Genomic DNA, 19,327 nt, shown 5'->3' on the forward strand with positions numbered 1-19,327 from the left:
TGTCGGTTTTACAACTTCATTATACAGATATTCGTGTATGAAAAAAAGTTATAACAAATTACAAATGGCAGCTGCAGCCCTTGTGAAAGTATGTGGCTCATGTCGCGTCATGATTTGCACGAAGTGTTGTAGAGACTCTTGGCTATTTCTGAAACCCATAGAAATTATATATTGGTAAATTATCTGGGGGCTATGACGATGGTGGTTTGGAAAATATCACAAAAAATGGCAGCTCTTTGAAAAAAATGTCAAATTTTTGGCATGTTTTTCTAAGTCAAAATGTTTTAAATAAGTATTTAAAATACGAATAATAAAAACGCTCGCTAAGGTACCCTAAATGTAATTACCTTTCATTTAAAAATAAACTAATGAATCGATCAGTCAGTCGAGGCTCTAGAGTGCTTGACGCTCTGAAAAATGGTGTTTCAAACAAAAAGCGATAAAACTTTGGAGAACCGAAAAGGACTTTCACATTCTTGCACGATACAGAAGTGAAATATATGATCCTTTGCTTCCTCGAAAGTATTATCTAGTGCTAAATTTCAATCGACTTGTCATTAACACCATACAAGACAAGTAGCTATCACACGATATCGCAAAACCATTACTTTTCTCATTACAGTTAATTGCTACGATGCTGATGAACTACCAGAGATAAGCTTAGATGCTAATCATATCAGCTAATCATCATGTCCGCCAGTATAATACAAGGTCACCAGCCATGGATTCAGGCGTGCAGATAAACCATCCAAGCTGTCCTGACCAGTACTCTTCAAGATGCTGAGACAGACGCTCCTCGTCTTGGCATTCGTTGCCTTTGTGTTGGGTGAGTACTTGCAGCTGAGCAGTACACAGCAATGTGATTAAAAGTCAGTGGGGCAGAAGCTGAGCTCAGCTTTTACGACAAGTTGAAACGGACAGTAAATCAGGTCTAAAGTGTTGGAAGAATCCTCTTGCGTACAGTGTTTCTGCAGTGAGGTCTTCGAGCAGGTCTCTAACAGTACCCTGCAAGATCATCAGGCACTGATTTGTTTCATCGCGTACATACACTGAAGCGACGAAAGTCGTGGGATAGTGATATCCATGTATACAGATTGTGATAGTGTCATACACAAGGAACCGCAAGACCGCTACGGTCGCAGGTTCGAATCCTGCCTCGGGCATGGATGTTTGTGATGTCCTCAGGTTAGTTAGGTTTAACTAGTTCTAAGTTCTATGGGACTAATGACCTCAGCAGTTGAGTCCCATAGTGCTCAGAGCCATTTGAACCATACACAAGGTATAAAAGAACAGTTCATTGACGGAACTGTCATTTGATGGGTTGGGTTGTTTTTGGGGAAGAGACCAAACAGCTAGGTCATCGGTCTCATTGCATTAGGGTAGGACTGCGAAGGAAGTCGGACGTGCCCTTTCAAAAGAACCATCCCGGCATTTGCCTGGAGCGATTCAGGGAAAACACGGAAAACCTAAATTAGGATGTCCGAACGTGGGATTGAACCGTCGTCTTCCCGAATGTGTCATTTGTACTCAAGTGATCCATGTGAAAAAGTTTCCTGTGTGATTACGGGCGCACGATGGGAAGTAAACGACTCTGAACGCAGAATGGTAATTGGAGTTAGTCACATGGAACATGTCACTTCGGGAATCATCACGGACTTCAGTATTCCGAGGTACACAGTTTCTAGAGTGTGCCGAGAATATCGCATTTCAGGCATTACCTCTCAACACGTACAACGCTGTGGAACGACGGTCTTCACTTAACGACCGAGAGCAGCGGCGTTTGCGTTGAGTTGCAGTGCGCTGCGTGAAATAATCGCAGAAATCGACGTCTGTCGTACGAGGAACGTATCCGTTAAGACTGTGCGGCGAAATCTGTCGTTAATGGGCTATAGCGGAAGACGACCAACGTGAATGCTTTTATTAACAGCACGACATCACTTGCGGCGCCTTGTCACCATACCGGTTGGATCCTCGACGACTGATGAAACCCGATTTCAGTTGGTAAAAGCTGATGGTATGGCTAGAGTGTGGCGCAGACCCCACGAAGCCGTGGATCCAGGTTGTCAACAATGCAATGAGCAAGCTGGTGTTGGCTCCATAATGGTGTGGCCTGCAAAGCTACTGATTCAGTTAAGCATCCCGTTTTTAATGGTGTGAGCTGTGTTTACACGGAATGGACAGGGTCCTCCGGTGAAAATGACCCGATCATTGACTGGGAACGGCTGTGTTCGGCTATGTGGAGACCATTTAAGGGTTCACGTTACCGAACAACGATAGAATTTTTAAGTTCCATGTCATCGGGCCAAAATTGTTAGCGACTGGTTTGAAGAACATTCTGGACAGTTTGAGCGGATGATTTGGCCACGGCGGGTCCATGCCATGTCTAATTGCTGTACTACGACTGGTAAAAGGAGGCCCGACGTGGAATTAGGAGGTATTCCATAACTTTTGTGACATCAGTATATAAGCCAAGTCAGTGTTCTACATTTACAAAAAAACTGCCTTGAGAAGGATGTGCTATATTTATAAAACATAGTCTGTAGATAGATTTTATTATATAATTTCCGAATTATTTTTTTAAATAGTTTTAATAATTCTTAAAAATTCTTTACCAGTTTCTCTAAGCAAGATCACAAATAGTATGACAACCAATAATCATTTGCTAAAGTGATATAAAAAGTTTTAAATATACATTATGTTTTATGAATGTTGCACGTGATTTTACAGACTGTTTCTTTGAACTGTTGAATACTGTCTTGGCTTTTATGTCATGATAATAATTTAGGCATATGTAGTTATATGGAATAGTAGGTCCGTACGTTAATCTAATGTGAGATGATAATATAGATTTGTACCACCACTACGTCATCTAATGTACTTATGTCACTAAGAGTGTTTACGCTAGGATCTGTCAGTTGTAAAGTAGTAATGAATGAGAGCAGTTGTAATTGGTGCAAAAACTGTGTGGCTATAGCTGTTATTGTAAAACTAACTTGTCAGCTTCTAATGTAGTTCACGATACCAACAGGGACATTCATTGTTTAGCATCACTTACTGTAAAAAGGTGAAGATTGTGTAATGATGTAAACCTAGGTAAGTTGTTATTCCATGCATTGAACATTTAGGACCTGATTATGTATGCTGTTTTGTTAGTTGCTGTATCATACCTCTTTTGGTCCCATCTTTTGCAGATCCGAAGACGGAAACAAAGAATTACCGAAACAGGTAATTTGTATAAGACGATGATTTTATCGATCTTCGCCGGCCGGGGTGGCCGAGCGGTTCTAGGCGCTACAGTCTGGAACCGCGTGACCGCTACGGTCGCTGGTTCGAATCCTGCCTCGGGCATGGATGTGTGTGATGTCCTTAGGTTAGTTAGGTTTAAGTAGTTCTAAGTTCCAGGGGACTGATGACCTCATAAGTTAAGTCCCATAGCGCTCAGAGCCATTTGAACCATTTATCGAACTTCGCAGCTGAAAATTTATTCAGTTTTAGCAACCTACAGGATCACCCCTCACTGATTTTTTCTATCGTATTCATCGTTTGCATTCGAACGCGTCTCCCTACGATGCTTGTCTCATCCACTGTGATAGACCGCCAGGGGAGGCTGGGTGGAGTGGGCAGGAATGACCGGCAGACATAACTGTTGTGTTGATTGCTGAAGCTTACTTCAACGGTTAAGTTGCAAGAACGCTTCCCTTTAAGATTCCTGCTCTGATTTCCGTTCAGTTTATTTTTAAGTTAGTATAAACACTACGTAGACTGCGTTTGGTGGTTGATTCAGAGTCTGAAGAGTTCGCTAAGCGATGGGTGCTTTGTCTGCAGGTGGGACACTGCCAGTGCGTCGTCTGCCTCACACTGGACCCAGCAGGCGCTTCGCTGTCTCCAGGGGTCGCATCGTCGGGGGATACGACGCCAAAAGTGGTGAGCTTCCATATCTTTAGGCACTCCCCCCTGCGACAACCCGTCAAGTAAAGCGCAGGAGGCAGGTTATACAGGACAGTGCATCCGACTACGTAACTGCGATCAGTAACATAGCAAAAAGCCGGTGTTGCCGATTCGATTTTGTCACTAGAATATCATCTGCTGGCCTCCATATACTACGAGGGTCACTAAAAAAAAAAGTACACTATTTTTTAATCCATCTTTTATTCTACACGTTTGAAAGTTTTACAGTGTGTAGATACTTCCTTCAGGAACAATATTTTCACTTCTCCACATAATTTCCATCCCTCTCAACTGCCTTACGCCATCTCGTAACCAGCGCATGTATACCCGCACGGTAAAATTCTGGACCAACCTGTTGGAGCCCGCTTTCATCACGTAACCTGCTTACCCACCGACTAACGGTACTGCGATCGACAGCAGAATCTCCATACACCTTTTCCAACCTCTTGTGGATGTTTCCCACTGTGGTGTGCGTACTGTAATACCTTCGGTACACACACCATCAGATTATTTGACTTGTCGCTCTAACGAAGTAGGCGAGTGTCAGCAATATGTCACGTAGTCTTATCGTGGCGTGTTTATCTTCTGCCGTTAGGTCAGACGATAGAAATGCCACTTGCACGCTTGGAGTAGCAGAATGACGGTGACCAACTTTTAGCAGAACTTGATTAATTTTCACACACATTTATTAAAATAATAACAAGCATAAAAATAACTTAACTTGGTTCTGGATGCTATTTACAATTGACAATCTGAAGTTACTTTGGTCTTATACGTTAATCTTATCCTCACATATCTCTGATACTTGACAAAGTATCTATACATTTATCTTCATGGCTATGTACAGGAATATGGTAATCTTATTAGGTGCAGACTGATCCTTGACTATAGACTGGTACAGACAAATGCCGACTAATGCAGCTGAATCAGACTGACTACTCGGAGGTCTGTACACTCGTTATAATACCTCGAGCTTTCAGGTATCACTGCGCGAGTGTGATCCGCGAGGAGAAAAGGTCCTACATTAGCAGCAATCTCATTGGCTGCGTTACATATTAATACGCGGATCGGCGGAAGCGGAATTTGGTCCGTCTCTAAGACAGCGCCATCTCGTAGTGCGGAGACGGACGAGCGCTGCGCCTGCGCTGTTGTGCTTAGCGGGGCGCGCTCTATTCGGAAAGTTGTGTACGCGCTGACTACGGGGAACTATGTACACAACAACCACTGTCTCGTTTTCACAGCACAGGAATTCTATGACAGAACGTTGCTTGTGACGAACGTCAAGTGTAGCAGCCATCTTGAAGACATGATGTAACGGCGCCACTCACGGCAACAGGTTGAACTAAGTTTGAAAACAAGCGGGAAGGATGTATCTACACACTGCAAAACTTTGACACATGCAGAATGAAAACTGTATTTTTACAAAAATAGTGTGCATTTGTTTTGGAGTGACGCTCGTAACTGCAAAACACTGCTCAGTATCTAGTAACGGAATCTAAGTCACACACATGCGTCGTACTTGGGCTGTTAAACGTAGGAGGGTTTTGCGGCAAGTAATAAAATAGATTTTTTTTCTGAAAGCAGATTGGTTTTATTCAGAATTCGATTGCACCATATTATTCCCCAGTGATTGGCTACAAACTCCCATTTTTCAACACAATCTTCGTTTGATGAGACGTTCTTACGTCTCCTTACTGAGAGAGCCTGTATGCCCGCTGGTACCACTTTACCGGTCGTCGCTGTAGCCAATGTCTTGCTGCATTATAAACCTCCTCATCATCTACTTACTGCTTCCTGTGGAGTCCCTCCTTCATTGGGCAAAACAGTGTAACAGTTGTGTTACTAAATGTGACACTTCTGTCACTAAATGTAACTGGGTTTTCTCTTTTGATGCAAGTCAATTGTCAGGATGAGCATTCTAAAGCATTCTGTCAGGGTGAAAATATTAAATAAATTAACTTTTCTCTCTTAACAACATGTGGGCAGGGTGGGTTCTTCCTTGGCTCGGGTATGATGTCGAATGAAACATCATTTTTACATAAGATAACTTTTATTGAAGATTTGTACAACTGTATCTTACAGAATGTTCTGGTTCGGAGAGCGGCAGCTGTGTCGTTTGTGAAGTCTTCTGCTGCGGCAGCGGCGGCGGCGGCGTCTGATTACGCGTAGCGGTGTGTATCTCGTGTCACCGTCTCGCCCAGTTGACTGGAGACGCGCAGCGCGAGGTGGCCCATTTAATTATTGCGAGCGAAATCGTGCATCGGATGATACCTTGGGTGTCGCGTCCCAGTGTTTCTCTTTTCTAAGCGGCCGCGTGTGTTCTGCGTCGGCCAGCGGAGCGGCGCGGCGGGGGAAGGCCAGTGTGGCGGACTCGAACCACGGACTCCCGCTTGCCAGTCTTCGGCTGTCAGGTCTTCATCCCAGCTCACAGATGACTACTGATGTGAGGCCGTCTCCTTCCCGTCCTCACGAGTCACCCGGGTATGTAAAAACCAGACTTCAAATACCTTTTAACTTCTGTCTTCTGGCGCCGCGGCTGCTGCTTGCTATTCCATTACAGCGGCGGACTTGGTGCGTCTGTGCATGATGTAGACTCTTCTTGCATGTCGGTCTTTAGCACCGAAACTGACTGAAAACTACTGCTACTTCTTCGTCTTCTTCGTCTCCGTCTCCGTCTCCGTCTCCCTCCGTCTTCATCTCCGTCTCCGTCTCCGTCTTCGTCTCCGTCTTCATCTGTCTGGCCCACTGCGTCTCGCGTATTTATTCACTTCAATTTACTGGAGGTGAACGACTTTACGGCCATTGCCTCTTCTGTCACGTTGAGAAGCTCCTCGAAGAATCTTCTTAACGTCGGTCATTGGCTCTTGGAATGTAGGCGAGGGCCTTTGATCCCATGTGACGACTGAGAAACACGTGAGCCGGTCATTGCCTCTTCTGTCACGTTGAAAAGCTTCTCGAAGAATCTTCTTAACGTCGGTCATTGGCTCTTGGGATGTAGGCGAGGGCCTTTGCTCACATACGACAACTGAGAGACACGTGAGCCGGTCGGGCGATGCCCTGACGGCTAAATCGACAGCGCCCACTTATGTGGAACTTGCTGACTTCACGGTCATTGTCTCTTCTGTTCTGCTGTTCTGCCCGCTGTTTGCGAGTATGTAACTCTCTAAACTAAACCAAGTTTTTCATTTATATTCTAATTTCTAGTTCACTTTGATTTCACTAATTTATTTACTTAAGTACCACTCAACAACAGATGGAAGTGGGAAGGTGCGAGGTCCGGGCTGTAGGGTAGATGAGGAAGAACAGACCAGTGAAGATTTTTGAGCTGCTCTCGAGTGCACAGACGTATTTGAGGCCTTGTCGTGGAGAAGGTGAACTTCTTTTGCATTTTTTTGTGGGAGCGAACACACTGCGTAAGTTACGGTAGAGGTTGAAAATACTGCTTCAGTTGTAAATTACTTTATTTTAACACGACCGGTTTCGGACTGTTATAAGTCCATCCTCAGGTGTCGTAGCTGTGCTGTGGTCCCCGAGCGCCGCGTATACGAGGCGCGGTGTGCTGCCTATGAGCACATTTACGACACCTGAGGATGGGCTTATAACAGTCCGAAACCGGTCGTGTGAAAATAAAGTAATTTACAACTGAAGCGGTACTTTCAACCTCTGCTGTAATGCTCAGTTGCGGATGTTCTACCAACAGGATTGTTTGCGTAAGTTTCAGCTGTGTGCGACCGGCCGGCACGCGGAAGATGGGATACATTTGCACAGCCTTTCTGCGGTGCTGACTAACGCTTAGCCCAACAACTCACATGCTTTCGTTCACTACCAGCTCTCCGTAGACATTCTGCAAGCAGCTATGAATATTTGCCGTGCTCTGGCCTTCTGGTAAAAGAAATTCAGTGGCAGCTCTTTCCTTGTAATGCACCTCCATTACAGACGTTATGTTGAAGGCTGCGTATAGTGCCGCCATCTGACGGAAATTCATGAAACTACACAGACTGAAGCGGGATATTCCACGATGTCCCACAAGAAATTCCGGATTTTTCCAATCGAAAACAGCCGAGGCAGAAAAGTGTTGGTTTACATACTGAACGCTAGTCATGCTACTGAGGCAAGTTTTATGGGACAATTTGCGACGCTTAAAATGTAACTGATATGCCGTGTTAAGAGCGTCACCGTGAGTAGTACCTAATAGACATATTTCATAGTTGTTGTTATTTACGCACTGAACGGACAAGCCCATGATCTCTAACGTGGGATTCTATGGTACAATCTGAAGACTCGATGGGCGAATGGAGTCGCGTAGCAGGCCTTCGACGGTTACGTTAACTTGTGGCTTACACCACTGGTGAATGGGTTGCTAGAATAACTGGTCACATGCTGTTCACAATTTCTTACTTATTGACGTGTCTCGTGCACAACAAAACTGACTTCTGATGCTGACGGGTGATACATGTGACTCTATACTCGGCTTTCCTATGTTCTCATGATCAATTTGGCTGTACGAAAGCTAAAGATAAGAGAGAGGCAATTCTGACGTTGCAGTTGACAGTGGAAGCAAGGCTAAAGAAAAATCAAGACACGTTTATACGATTTATCGACCTGTAAGAAGTGTTCTGAGAAAAATAGGGGTTAGTTGCAGAGAGGGTCGGGTAATATACAATATGTACAAGTGTCAGGAGGCATAATAAGAGCAGACGAACAAGAACGAAGTGCTTGGATTAAAAAGGGTGTAAGACAGGGATGTAGTGTTTCGACTCTACTGTTGAATATGTACATCGAAGAAGCAATGATGTAAATAAATGAAAGGTTCAGGAATGGAAATAAGATTCAAGGTGAAAGAATATAAATGATACGATTCGCTCAGGACATTGCTATCCTGATTGAAAGCGAAGGAAAATTACATGACCTCCTGAATGGAACGACAGTATAATGAGTAGAGAATATGGATTGAGACTAAACTGAAGAAAGACGAAAGTAACGAGAAGTATCAGAAACGAGAACAGCGAGAAACCTAGCATGTGAATTGATGGTCACGAAGTAGATGATGCTACCTAGAGAGCAAAATAACCAATGATGGACGGAGCAAGGAAGACATCAAAAGCAGACTAGCACTGGTAAAAAGGCCATTCTTGTTCAAGACACAGGTCTTAATTAGAGGAATTAATTTCTGAGAATGTACGTCTGGCATACAGCACTGTATGGTAGTGAAACATGGACTGTGGGAAAACCGGAACAGACGAGAATCGAATCATTTGAGATGTGGTGCTACAGACGAATGTTGAAAATTATGTGGACTGATAAGGTAACGAATGATGAAGTCCTCCGAAAAATCGGAGAGGGAGGAATATGTGGAAAAAATGCCTACAAGGAGAAGGGACAGGATGATTTGACAAGTGTTAAGACATCAGGTAATGAATTCCATGGTACTAGAGAGATATATTGAAGGCAAAAACTGCAGAGGAAGACAGAGATTGGAATACACCCAGCAAATAATTGGGGACGTAGGTTACAAGTGCTACTCTGAGACGAAGAGGTTGCCACAGAAGATAAATTAGTGACGAGCCGCATCAAACCAGTCAGACGACTGACGACAAAAAAAAAAAAATCTGATGATGTGCTGTGCCCGATTTGCGTCAGTGAGCGGTAGCGTTCTCGCTTCCCACGCCCGGGTTCCCGGGTTCGATTCCCGGCGGGGTCAGGGATTTTCTCTGCCTCGTGATGGCTGGGTGTTGTGTGCTGTTCTTAGGTTAGTTAGGTTTAAGTAGTTCTAAGTTCTAGGGGACTTATGACCACAGCAGTTGAGTCCCATAGTGCTCAGAGCCATTTGAACCATTTTTTTGCGTCAGTGAATAAGAATTTTTGAACAGCAAGTTATAAGTAATTCTAGTGATGTATTTAGCAGTGGCGTAAGTTTCCTCACAGTCAAAAGAGCAATAAACATGAACCAACAAAGATGCAATTGAATGCATTTACACGATCTATCTGAAAGTCTTAGACACCAAGAGAGGAAAGACGTTCGATTAAAGAAAACACCCAAACAAATAAAGTTGCCCCTCCGCAATAAAGCTCAACAAATGAACATAAAGTATACGAGCTCTTCGTTCAGGTCCTGAAGACCCAAGGGATGTCGACCGGTCGCCATGTCATCCTGTGCCATTCTGCGGCACGAGGCTGCGATAGGGAAGGGCATGTGGTCGACATACCGCTCTCCCTGCCGTGTTGACGACTTAACAGTCCTTGGAGACGTTACTTCACATTCAGATAGCTCCTCAGTATCGTAAGTCATGGCATATGCCGTAACAGTCCTCTGAACACGGAAGAAGCCTTGGCAGTACCGGAAACCGAAATCGGGTCTTCCGCATGTTAGCCATAAACGCTGAAAAATCAGCTGCGGAGGCGATTGTAGGGGTTCACCCTGTGAATATAGATGATGCCTATCGGGAGGAGATTTATTCAAAAGATGTCATTTCCATTCTGTGGCTAGAAGGCGGTACACCACGCTAGATGTGTGTTTTCAATGATAGCAGTTTTCCCCATCACTACATCTCCTTCGAATGCAGACGCAAGTTTCTCCACTGAGTGAAGGTTACACGTTCCAACAATTTGCCACTTCAGAATAGCTGTGGTGCTGCATCTACCATTCTATTGCCTTAAATTCTCATGTATCAAGTGACCATCACATTATCACATCATGACTGGAAGCCACGGTATAGTGAGTTCGAATGAGAGTATCAAACACAGGGTTATTCTTCTTGTAACTAAAATTATGAATAATTGTCCGCACTTAAAATCACTCAAACTTCTGTGTTAATCTCATTGAGACAAAAATTAGGTGTCGAGAATAAAATTTCCAGCAGATAAAAATACATCACTGCATGCAGCAGTGAAATCGCTGTTATTTGTAACTGGATGTTCAGTTTGATAAATGCGTAGTTTTTTTTCCTTTCAAGGTTAATTTGAGGTGTATTATAACGGCGGAGGGTCATCTGTGGGACAATTTGTGGTGTGGTAATGCGTTTGGAGTATTCGTGCCAATCACCCAGAAGGAACACACTGCGAACACTGTGTTGAGAAATGGTTGGATACCCTACCTTAGTAAGTCCCACGAAGACCTAGCAAGCAAGCTAGTGACTCCATGTTGTTGTCATCCTATTTAACAAATTACAGTGACAACAGAAATGACCAACGCATCCTCTGCATTCAAGCACAGGTATTGCACCTCATGTGACGCGGATCTTTTTTTCGCAGGTGAGTATCCATACATGGTATCACTGCAGCTCGTTGTGTCGGGTTCCCGGTTCTACAACTGTGGCGGCTCTATCATCTCTGAGAGCGCCGTCCTCACCGCAGGACAGTGCGCTGTTGACAATGGATACTACATCGTGAGTATGTCTACAACAGAACGCTACGCTGTAACCGCGTTATGTTTCCTCCTCAGAAATTCGCTAGTGTTAAGGCTTTATACAGACCTAATGAACACCATGTTCTGAAATTATGGAATATTATTTTATTATTCAGAGAAAATACGATACCACTTACGATTTTATACAGACGGTAGTACTTGTGAGCAATTTCACGTTCTCCATTAACTTGGGCGTAAATACGGGTTGACAACAACTGAATTACATGAAATAAAATCCTTCTAACTTCTGAACTGTTTATGTTAGGACGTTCAAACTGCGCGTTTGGCCTCGGGGCATGATGGGGATTAGTATGGACATGTGGATTTGGTTTAGCGCCGAAGCCCACTTTCATTTGGAGGGGTTCGTCAGTTACCAAAATTTGCGCATTTGAGGGACTGAGAATCCGCATTTCACGATAGAGACGTGTTTTCATCCCCAACGGGTGACTGTGTGCCGTGTAATGTCTTTTCACGGAATTACCGTTGATATATTCCTTGACGACACAGTGACTACCGAACGCTACGTGAAGGTTTTGGAAGATGATTTCATCCCCGTTATTGTAAGTGTCCCTGATTTCGACAAGATGGAGCTTAGATTAGATTAGATTAGATTAGTTTTTCGTTCCATAGATCCGGGCTGAGGAGATCCTCGTGGATGTGGAACATGTCAATTTTTTTAAAGCTGAAATAACAATACTAATAGTATGAATATATACAATACATCATTTGTTTCTATTAAAAAATTCGTCAATGGAGTAGAAGGAGTTGGCCACTAGTAAGTCTTTCAGGCTCCTTTTAAACTGATCTTTATTTGTAACTAAATTTTTTATGTTTACTGGCAAATTATTGAAGATGTGTGTTCCTGAGTAATGGACCCCTTTTTGAACTAAAGTAAGTGCTTTTAAGTCCTTGTGCAGATCATTTTTGTTCCAGGTATTGTATGTATGAACTGAGCTGTTTGTTGGAAAAAGAGATATATTATTTAGGACGAATTTCATTAAGGAGTAAATATACTGAGAGGCAGTAGTTAGTATACCCAGTTCTTTGAAGAGGCTTCTACAGGACGTCCGTGAATTTACTCCACAAATAATACGTATTACACGCTTTTGGACTCTGAAAACGTTTGTTTGACTTGAAGAGTTTCCCCAAAATATTATACCATATGACATTATGGAATGAAAGTAGGCAAAGTATGTAAGCTTTTTCATTTTTATGTCGCCTATGTCTGCTAATACTCGAATTGCAAATACAGATTTGTTAAGGCGTTTCTGCAGTTCTGTGGTGTGCTCTTCCCAACTGAATTTATTATCAAGTTGTAATCCCAGGAATTTAAGACTGTCAACCTCTTCTATCTGCTCTTCTTCGTATTTTATGCATATGCTGGGTGGAAACCTCTTACAGGTTCTGAATTGCATATAGTGAGTCTTTTCGAAGTTTAATGTCAGTGAGTTGGCTTTAAACCATTTATTAATATCCATGAAAATATCATTAGCAGATCTTTCTAGAACTACACTTGACATACTATTTATTGCAATACTTGTGTCATCTGCAAACAAAACGAACTCTGCTTCTGGCAGTGTAACTGATGAGAGATCATTAATGTACACAAGAAAAAGCAATGGCCCTAACATGGATCCTTGTGGGACACCACATGTAATTTCTTCCCATTCTGATGATGACTGATGACTTAATTCACCAGTCCCTTGCACTGACACCCTTTGTTTCGTGTTAGTGAGGTATGACTTGAACCATTTTGCAGCACTGCCCGTGACACCATAGAATTCTAATTTACTTAAAAGGATGTTGTGGTTCACACAATCAAATGCCTTTGACATATCACAGAAAATACCTGCTGCTTGTAATTTGTTATTTAATGAATTAAGTACATTTTCACTGTAGGTGTAAATAGCCTTCTCGATATCAGAACCCTTCAGAAATCCAAACTGTGTTCTTGATAATATGTTATTTGTGATCAGATGGTTGAGCAGCTGCCTGTACATTACTTTTTCTAAAATGTTTGAGAATGCTGGCAAAAGTGAAATCGGTCTGTAGTTTGATGGTATCTCTTTATCCCCTTTCTCGAATAGAGGCTTAACATCTGCATATTTTAGCCAGTCAGGAAATTTCCCAGTTATAATTGACCCAGTTATAAGTTACACAAGTAACTTAGAATTGTACTAAACTCACAAGAACATGCCTTAATTAACGTTGTTGATATTTCATCGTACCCACTACGATGCTTTGTTTTTAAAGATTTTATTATGGAAGTTATTTCTTTTGGTGAAGTGAGTGATATATTCATGTACTTGAAGCTATTTGTGAAGGCTAGTTTCAGATATTCAATGGCACTATTTACTGATCCTGAAAGTCCCATTCTATCAGTGACGGATATAAAGCTCCACGCCATCGGAGCAGGAGAGTGTTTAACGTCGTGGAGGAGTACTTTGGGGACCGCATCTTGTGTCTGGGGTACCCAGAGGCCACTAGCATGGGCCTCAATTGGCCGCCATATTCTCCGGATCTGAACACACACGAGTCCTTTTTGTGGGGCTATATTAAAGACAAGGTGTACAGCAATAACCACAAAACCATTTCTGAGCCGAAAACATCCATTGAGTAAGTCGGCGAAAGCATCGATGACTCGACACTTCAGGGTCATACAGAATATGGATATTCGACTGAGCCACATCATCGACATTGATGGCAGGCATATCGAACATGTCATAATCTAAATCCCAATATCTCTAGTGACGTTAACATGTTGAATAAAGTGTGTGCATGCAGTAGTTTGTAACTAATTTACGGTTTTTTTTCATGCAGTTCAATAATTACCACCCTGTATCTAACGGTTTACAATTTTTTTATCCATTTGTAAGATGTATTCCAGTTTTTAGACCAACGACCAACTCTATCTTGTAAGTTAGTTTCTGTTTGTTGGCAGTGGGCTATTTTAGTGATGATAGAGTACTGAAACGAAGAGTTAAATAACAATAAAGGGAAAGAGGTAGAAGGTTAAGTGTACACTTACCAAACATCCTTTAGTAATATGCAGCCCTGCCAGCCTACACTAAGTGACATAAAACTATTACCTGATTGTCGGTGTAACATTTCATTCACAGGCAGTGGCCGGAGAACTCGACATGAGTGTTGACGAAGGTAGCGAGCAGGAAATTCGAGTCTCGGAGCAGATCGTGCATCCTGACTATCCTGGGTGAGTACGCTACATGGGAACTATCTCTAAAAGGTCGATGACAAAATTTCGTTATTTTCATATTCTATGAATGATTGATCGTGAAAACTACCTTTTGATACATTTGTCGATACAAATCAATGCTTTAATGCCACTTCATCATTTTAGGGTCACTGCAGGGAAATACACCGATGTCCAACATTAAAGAAACGAACCACTATTTCCCCGTCCTGCGTGTAAGGCACGATATAATCATATCAACGGATGCCCGTACGACCGTGTTCTGCACAGCAGATGACACTCCCGTCAACAGACAACCTCGCCAGTGATGACGTCACGGCGCCCAACAAACGGGGTAGTACTTGTCGGGTAGTCCCACATTCACAATCGAGTCGTACACAGTCACAGTCAGTGCCGTATAGCACAGAGAAGGTGCCTACAAGAATCCCTGTAGTGGGGAGCCATAGGAAGAAAGAAAGCAGGATAGTCATAAACTGATATGGCGCGATGGCTTCATGTGAATCGTTCTATTGTTTCTCGATTGTGTCGACATGTTGTAGAGATGGAAACTGAACCCCAAAGTGCAGGGTCGATCACACACGGTATCAGAAAGAGAGGGACGTTATTTGACTGTAAGGGCACAGCGGTGCCACCTTAGTACAGCACAGACACTGGGATCTGACCTCGCAGACTCCATTGGACGCCTTGTACTGAGCCAAACGGTGTAGAGGAGCCTTCGGCAGAGTGGTCTTCAATGTCGGAGACTTCCTGTAAGTGTACCTCTCACGCGTCTTCTCAGAAGAGGTCTACACTGGAGTCGTCAACATGCCACCTGGACTGTTGAACAGTGCGCCAATGTTCTTTTCACAGGTGAGTCATTTGGTCTGGAGAGTGATTCTCGACGTATTCGCGTCTGGAGGGAACGTGGAACACGATTTCCGGACCGAGACTTTGTGGGAAGACACCGATATCGAGCAGGGTCCCTAATAGTGTGGGCAGGGATTATCTTGACCACACGAACAGCACTTCCTGAAATTGTACGGGTGAATCGGCAAGGCTTAACTGCTGTAGGGTATCGTGACGAGATCTTGGGATCTCGTTTGCAGTTGCGGCGAGGTGCTGTGGGCCCGGACTTTGTATTAATGGACAATAATGCCCGACCTCATAGAGCACGGGTGGTTGAGGTTTTCTTAGAAACAGAAGGTATTGCCTGTAAGGCGTGGCCTGCTCGCTCATCTGATTTGACCCCATAGAGCACGGCTGCGATTCACTGTGGAGATGGGTTGCTTCACTTCAGCATCCATCAACCACTCCCCAAGACTTGCGAGCAGCTCTGCAGGAAGAATGGGCGTTATTGCTTCAACATGAGATTAATGAGATTTATTACATTGTTCACCGCATGACCTGTGTTGCTGCCAGAGATGATCACACCCCATACTGAACATTTTAACCAGTTAGCAGAATGTATGTGCAAATCCTTTAAGTTGGAAAACTCGGAGAACATTATTGTCTATGGTTACGCGTGTAGAAGCTGTTTACCTTCTGTATTTTTTACTTTATTTCTACTTTATTATCACCCTTTTATACAGTTTTCGTGGCAAAATAAACCCAATCTTGCAAAATTGTATATTGTTCCACTTAGAGTAGCGATATTATACGTCATGTGTTGAAAACATAAGTGATGAATGTCAATACTTCTACATCAACATTAGAAGGCCCAATATTGTCTACATCTACATCTACTTCCATACTCCGCAAGCCACCTGACGGTGTGTGGCGGAGGGTATCTTGAGTACCTCTATCGGTTCTCCCTTCTATTCCAGTCTCGTATTGTTCGTGGAAAGAAAGATTGTCGGTATGCTTCTGTGTGGGCTCTAATCTCTCTGATTTTATCCTCATGGTCTCTTCGCGAGATATACATAGGAGGGAGCAATATACTGCTTGACTCCTCGGTGAACGTATGTTCTCGAAACTTCAACAAAAGCCCGTACCAAGCTACTGAGCGTCTCTCCTGCAGAGTCTTCCAATGGAGTTTATCTATCATCTCCGTAACGCTTTCGCGATTACTAAATGATCCTGTAACGAAGCGCGCTGCTCTCCGTTGGATATTCTCTCCCTCTTCTATCAACCCTATCTGGTACGGATCGCACACTGCTGAGCACTTTTCAAGCAATGGGCGAACAAGCATACTGTAAACCACTTCCTTTGTTTTCGGATTGCATTTCCTTAGGATTGTTCCAATGAATCTCAGTCTGGCATCTGCTTTACCGACGATCAACTTCATATGATCATTCCATTTTAAATCGCTCCTAATGCATACTCCCAGATAATTTATAGAATTAACTGCTTCCAGTTGCTGACCTGCTATATTGTAGCTAAATGATAAGGGAACTATCTTTCTATGTATTCGCAGCACATTATACTTGTCTACACTGAGATTCAATTGCCATTCCCTGCACCATGCGTCAATTAGCTGCAGACCCTCCTGCATTTCAGTACAATTTTCCATTGTTACAACCTCTAGATATACCACAGCATCATCCGCAAAAAGAATCAGTGAACTTGCGATGTCATCCACAAGGTCATTTATGTATATTGTGAATAGCAACGGTCCTACGACACTCCCCTGCGGCACACCTGAAATCATTCTTACTTCGGAAGACTTCTCTCCATTGAGAATGACATGCTGCATTCTGTTATCTAGGAACTCTTCAATCCAATCACACAACTGGTCTGATTGTCAATCTCACATGTTCGTTTCAACATAAATATTTGTTTGTGACACGTACACTGATAAAGCAGTGTTCCAGGAAATCACTTCACAAATTGATGTAACCAGGAAACAATTATTTCTTTTTTAGCGGTACCGAGGTAGCTGAACACGACATCGCTGTCTTTATGTTGGAGTCCCCACTGACTCTGAACGATTACGTCCAAATCATCGGCTTGCCCAGCGCCGATTCAATCCCTGAATGTATGTAAAATAATAACCGTTATTCTAGGAACTATACTGTTCTGATCTTAGTTTAGAATATTTAAAACAGTAATATGTATGTAGCTGGGAGGTTCAAGTCAAAGATTGTCTTTAGAGAAGAGTTTGTATTGAAGTACGCAATTATTTCAGTTACGTAAAGAGTCCCATTAATATGATCTAGGTACACGAACTACTGACTGTATGCTATAGACGTTACGATTTCCTTTTCCGTTTTTTTTTTTTTTTTTTTTTTTTTTTTTTTTTTTTTTTTTTTTTTTTTGCAGCTGGATCTGAAGCGGTCGTTACTGGCTGGGGTAAAACGTATACCGACGACACTCCTGATATTCTGCAGACTCTCGACGTCAGCATCGTTTCCTACAGCAAATGCAAACTAGACATAGACAATCTGGATATCGGAGAACAATTTCCGCCCGATAATCCGCTTACGGAGACTATGGTCTGTACGGGTCCTGTCTATGATGAAATCTCCGTCTGCGATGTAAGTAACTAGTTTCCGTGTTTCTTTTCATTTGTTCCACAGTACGTCATCCTTATTCTAATTTTGTAATGCCAGTCTAACGATTCTACGATTACTTTCCTTCTAATGACGAAGAATGTGGTTATGCCTGTATTGACATTCGGTTCAGAACATAGGAATTATTTTAATCGTGACGCTATATGATGTCTGATGTTTGTGCCTATAAAATTTGCTGAGCTCAATTTTTCTAGAAATATTGAAATTTTTCACCTGCACTCTTCATCTCTTGGTTCTGTGTGCTCAGGGTGACCCCGGCAGTCCACTGGTGATGAACAACGAGGTGATCGGCGTGGTTTCCTGGGGAATAGACCCGTGTGGATACCAAGGCGCTCCGTCCGTCTACACAAGAGTGTCTGCCCACATAGACTTCATCAAACAAAATCTCTGAACGGGCACTTTGCGTGTGTAAAGCGACTTGCGTGCTGTGAGACATGTACCTTTAATAAACCGCCACCCACAAGCTGAAATTCAGTTGAACTGTACTTTATCAGCGTAGGAACTATCATGGAACTTGAGACAATTGTAATAAAATTACCATTCTTGAACTGCTCTTCATTTTTTGCTGCATTTTTAAATTTCCTACAGACACCTAACGATTGTGCAACATAAGACGTAACTCGTACTTAAAAAAACTTCCACATAGAAGTTTTTTTAGTAGTATGATGCGTATCATTAGATATTTTTAATAGTATTTGTTGAATTTGAGACAGACAAGTTAAAATATTCTCATTGTGCCTCTTCTCTAACACTAAACGCATGAACGTAGGAGGGAAAAAAACCGTGTCCGTTTAGCATATATATATAAACAAAAGACGAATACAACAACTGCTGCAATTATGACTATCAAAATCTTGGAGCAGGCATTTCCTAACTTGAATACAAGAGACTATTGTTAACTCTTTATTAGAGGTATAGCAGGGACAGTAACTTTTAAACAAGGCATAAGCAGCATATCCACTCTCGTCGGAAGGATAAAACCAGTCATTCCATATTTGGAAACACTTAACAACAGAAAACACATCACAGCAGAAATATAAAGTAAGACTTAAACAACATTACATAATTTAGTTACAATGAATGACCTATCTGTGGTGTCACCGCCAGACACCACACTTGCTAGGTGGTAGCCTTTAAATCGACCGCGGTCCGCTAGTACACGGCGGACCCGCGTGTCGCCACTGTCAGTGATTGAAGACCGAGCGCTGCCACACGGCAGGTCTACAGAGACTTCCTAGCACTCGCCCCAGTTGTACAACCGACTTTGCTAGCAAT

General features: G+C 42.8%; 1 protein-coding gene across 1 annotated transcript; it reads left to right on the plus strand.

Moving 5' to 3' along the window:
• Window positions 1-738: 738 nt before the first annotated feature.
• LOC126234779 (trypsin-1-like) lies at window positions 739-18,600 on the plus strand. The gene is made up of 7 exons (XM_049943528.1): window positions 739-826; window positions 3,826-3,924; window positions 11,200-11,333; window positions 14,473-14,564; window positions 17,405-17,517; window positions 17,802-18,016; window positions 18,300-18,600. The coding sequence occupies exons 1-7, from the start codon at window positions 778-780 to the stop codon at window positions 18,441-18,443; spliced, it is 846 nt and encodes a 281-aa protein (XP_049799485.1). The 5' UTR covers window positions 739-777; the 3' UTR covers window positions 18,444-18,600.
• Window positions 18,601-19,327: the final 727 nt, after the last annotated feature.

Source organism: Schistocerca nitens, chromosome 2, assembly GCF_023898315.1.
Source record: "Schistocerca nitens isolate TAMUIC-IGC-003100 chromosome 2, iqSchNite1.1, whole genome shotgun sequence".
In the NCBI taxonomy this organism is placed as follows: Eukaryota; Metazoa; Arthropoda; class Insecta; order Orthoptera; family Acrididae; genus Schistocerca; species Schistocerca nitens.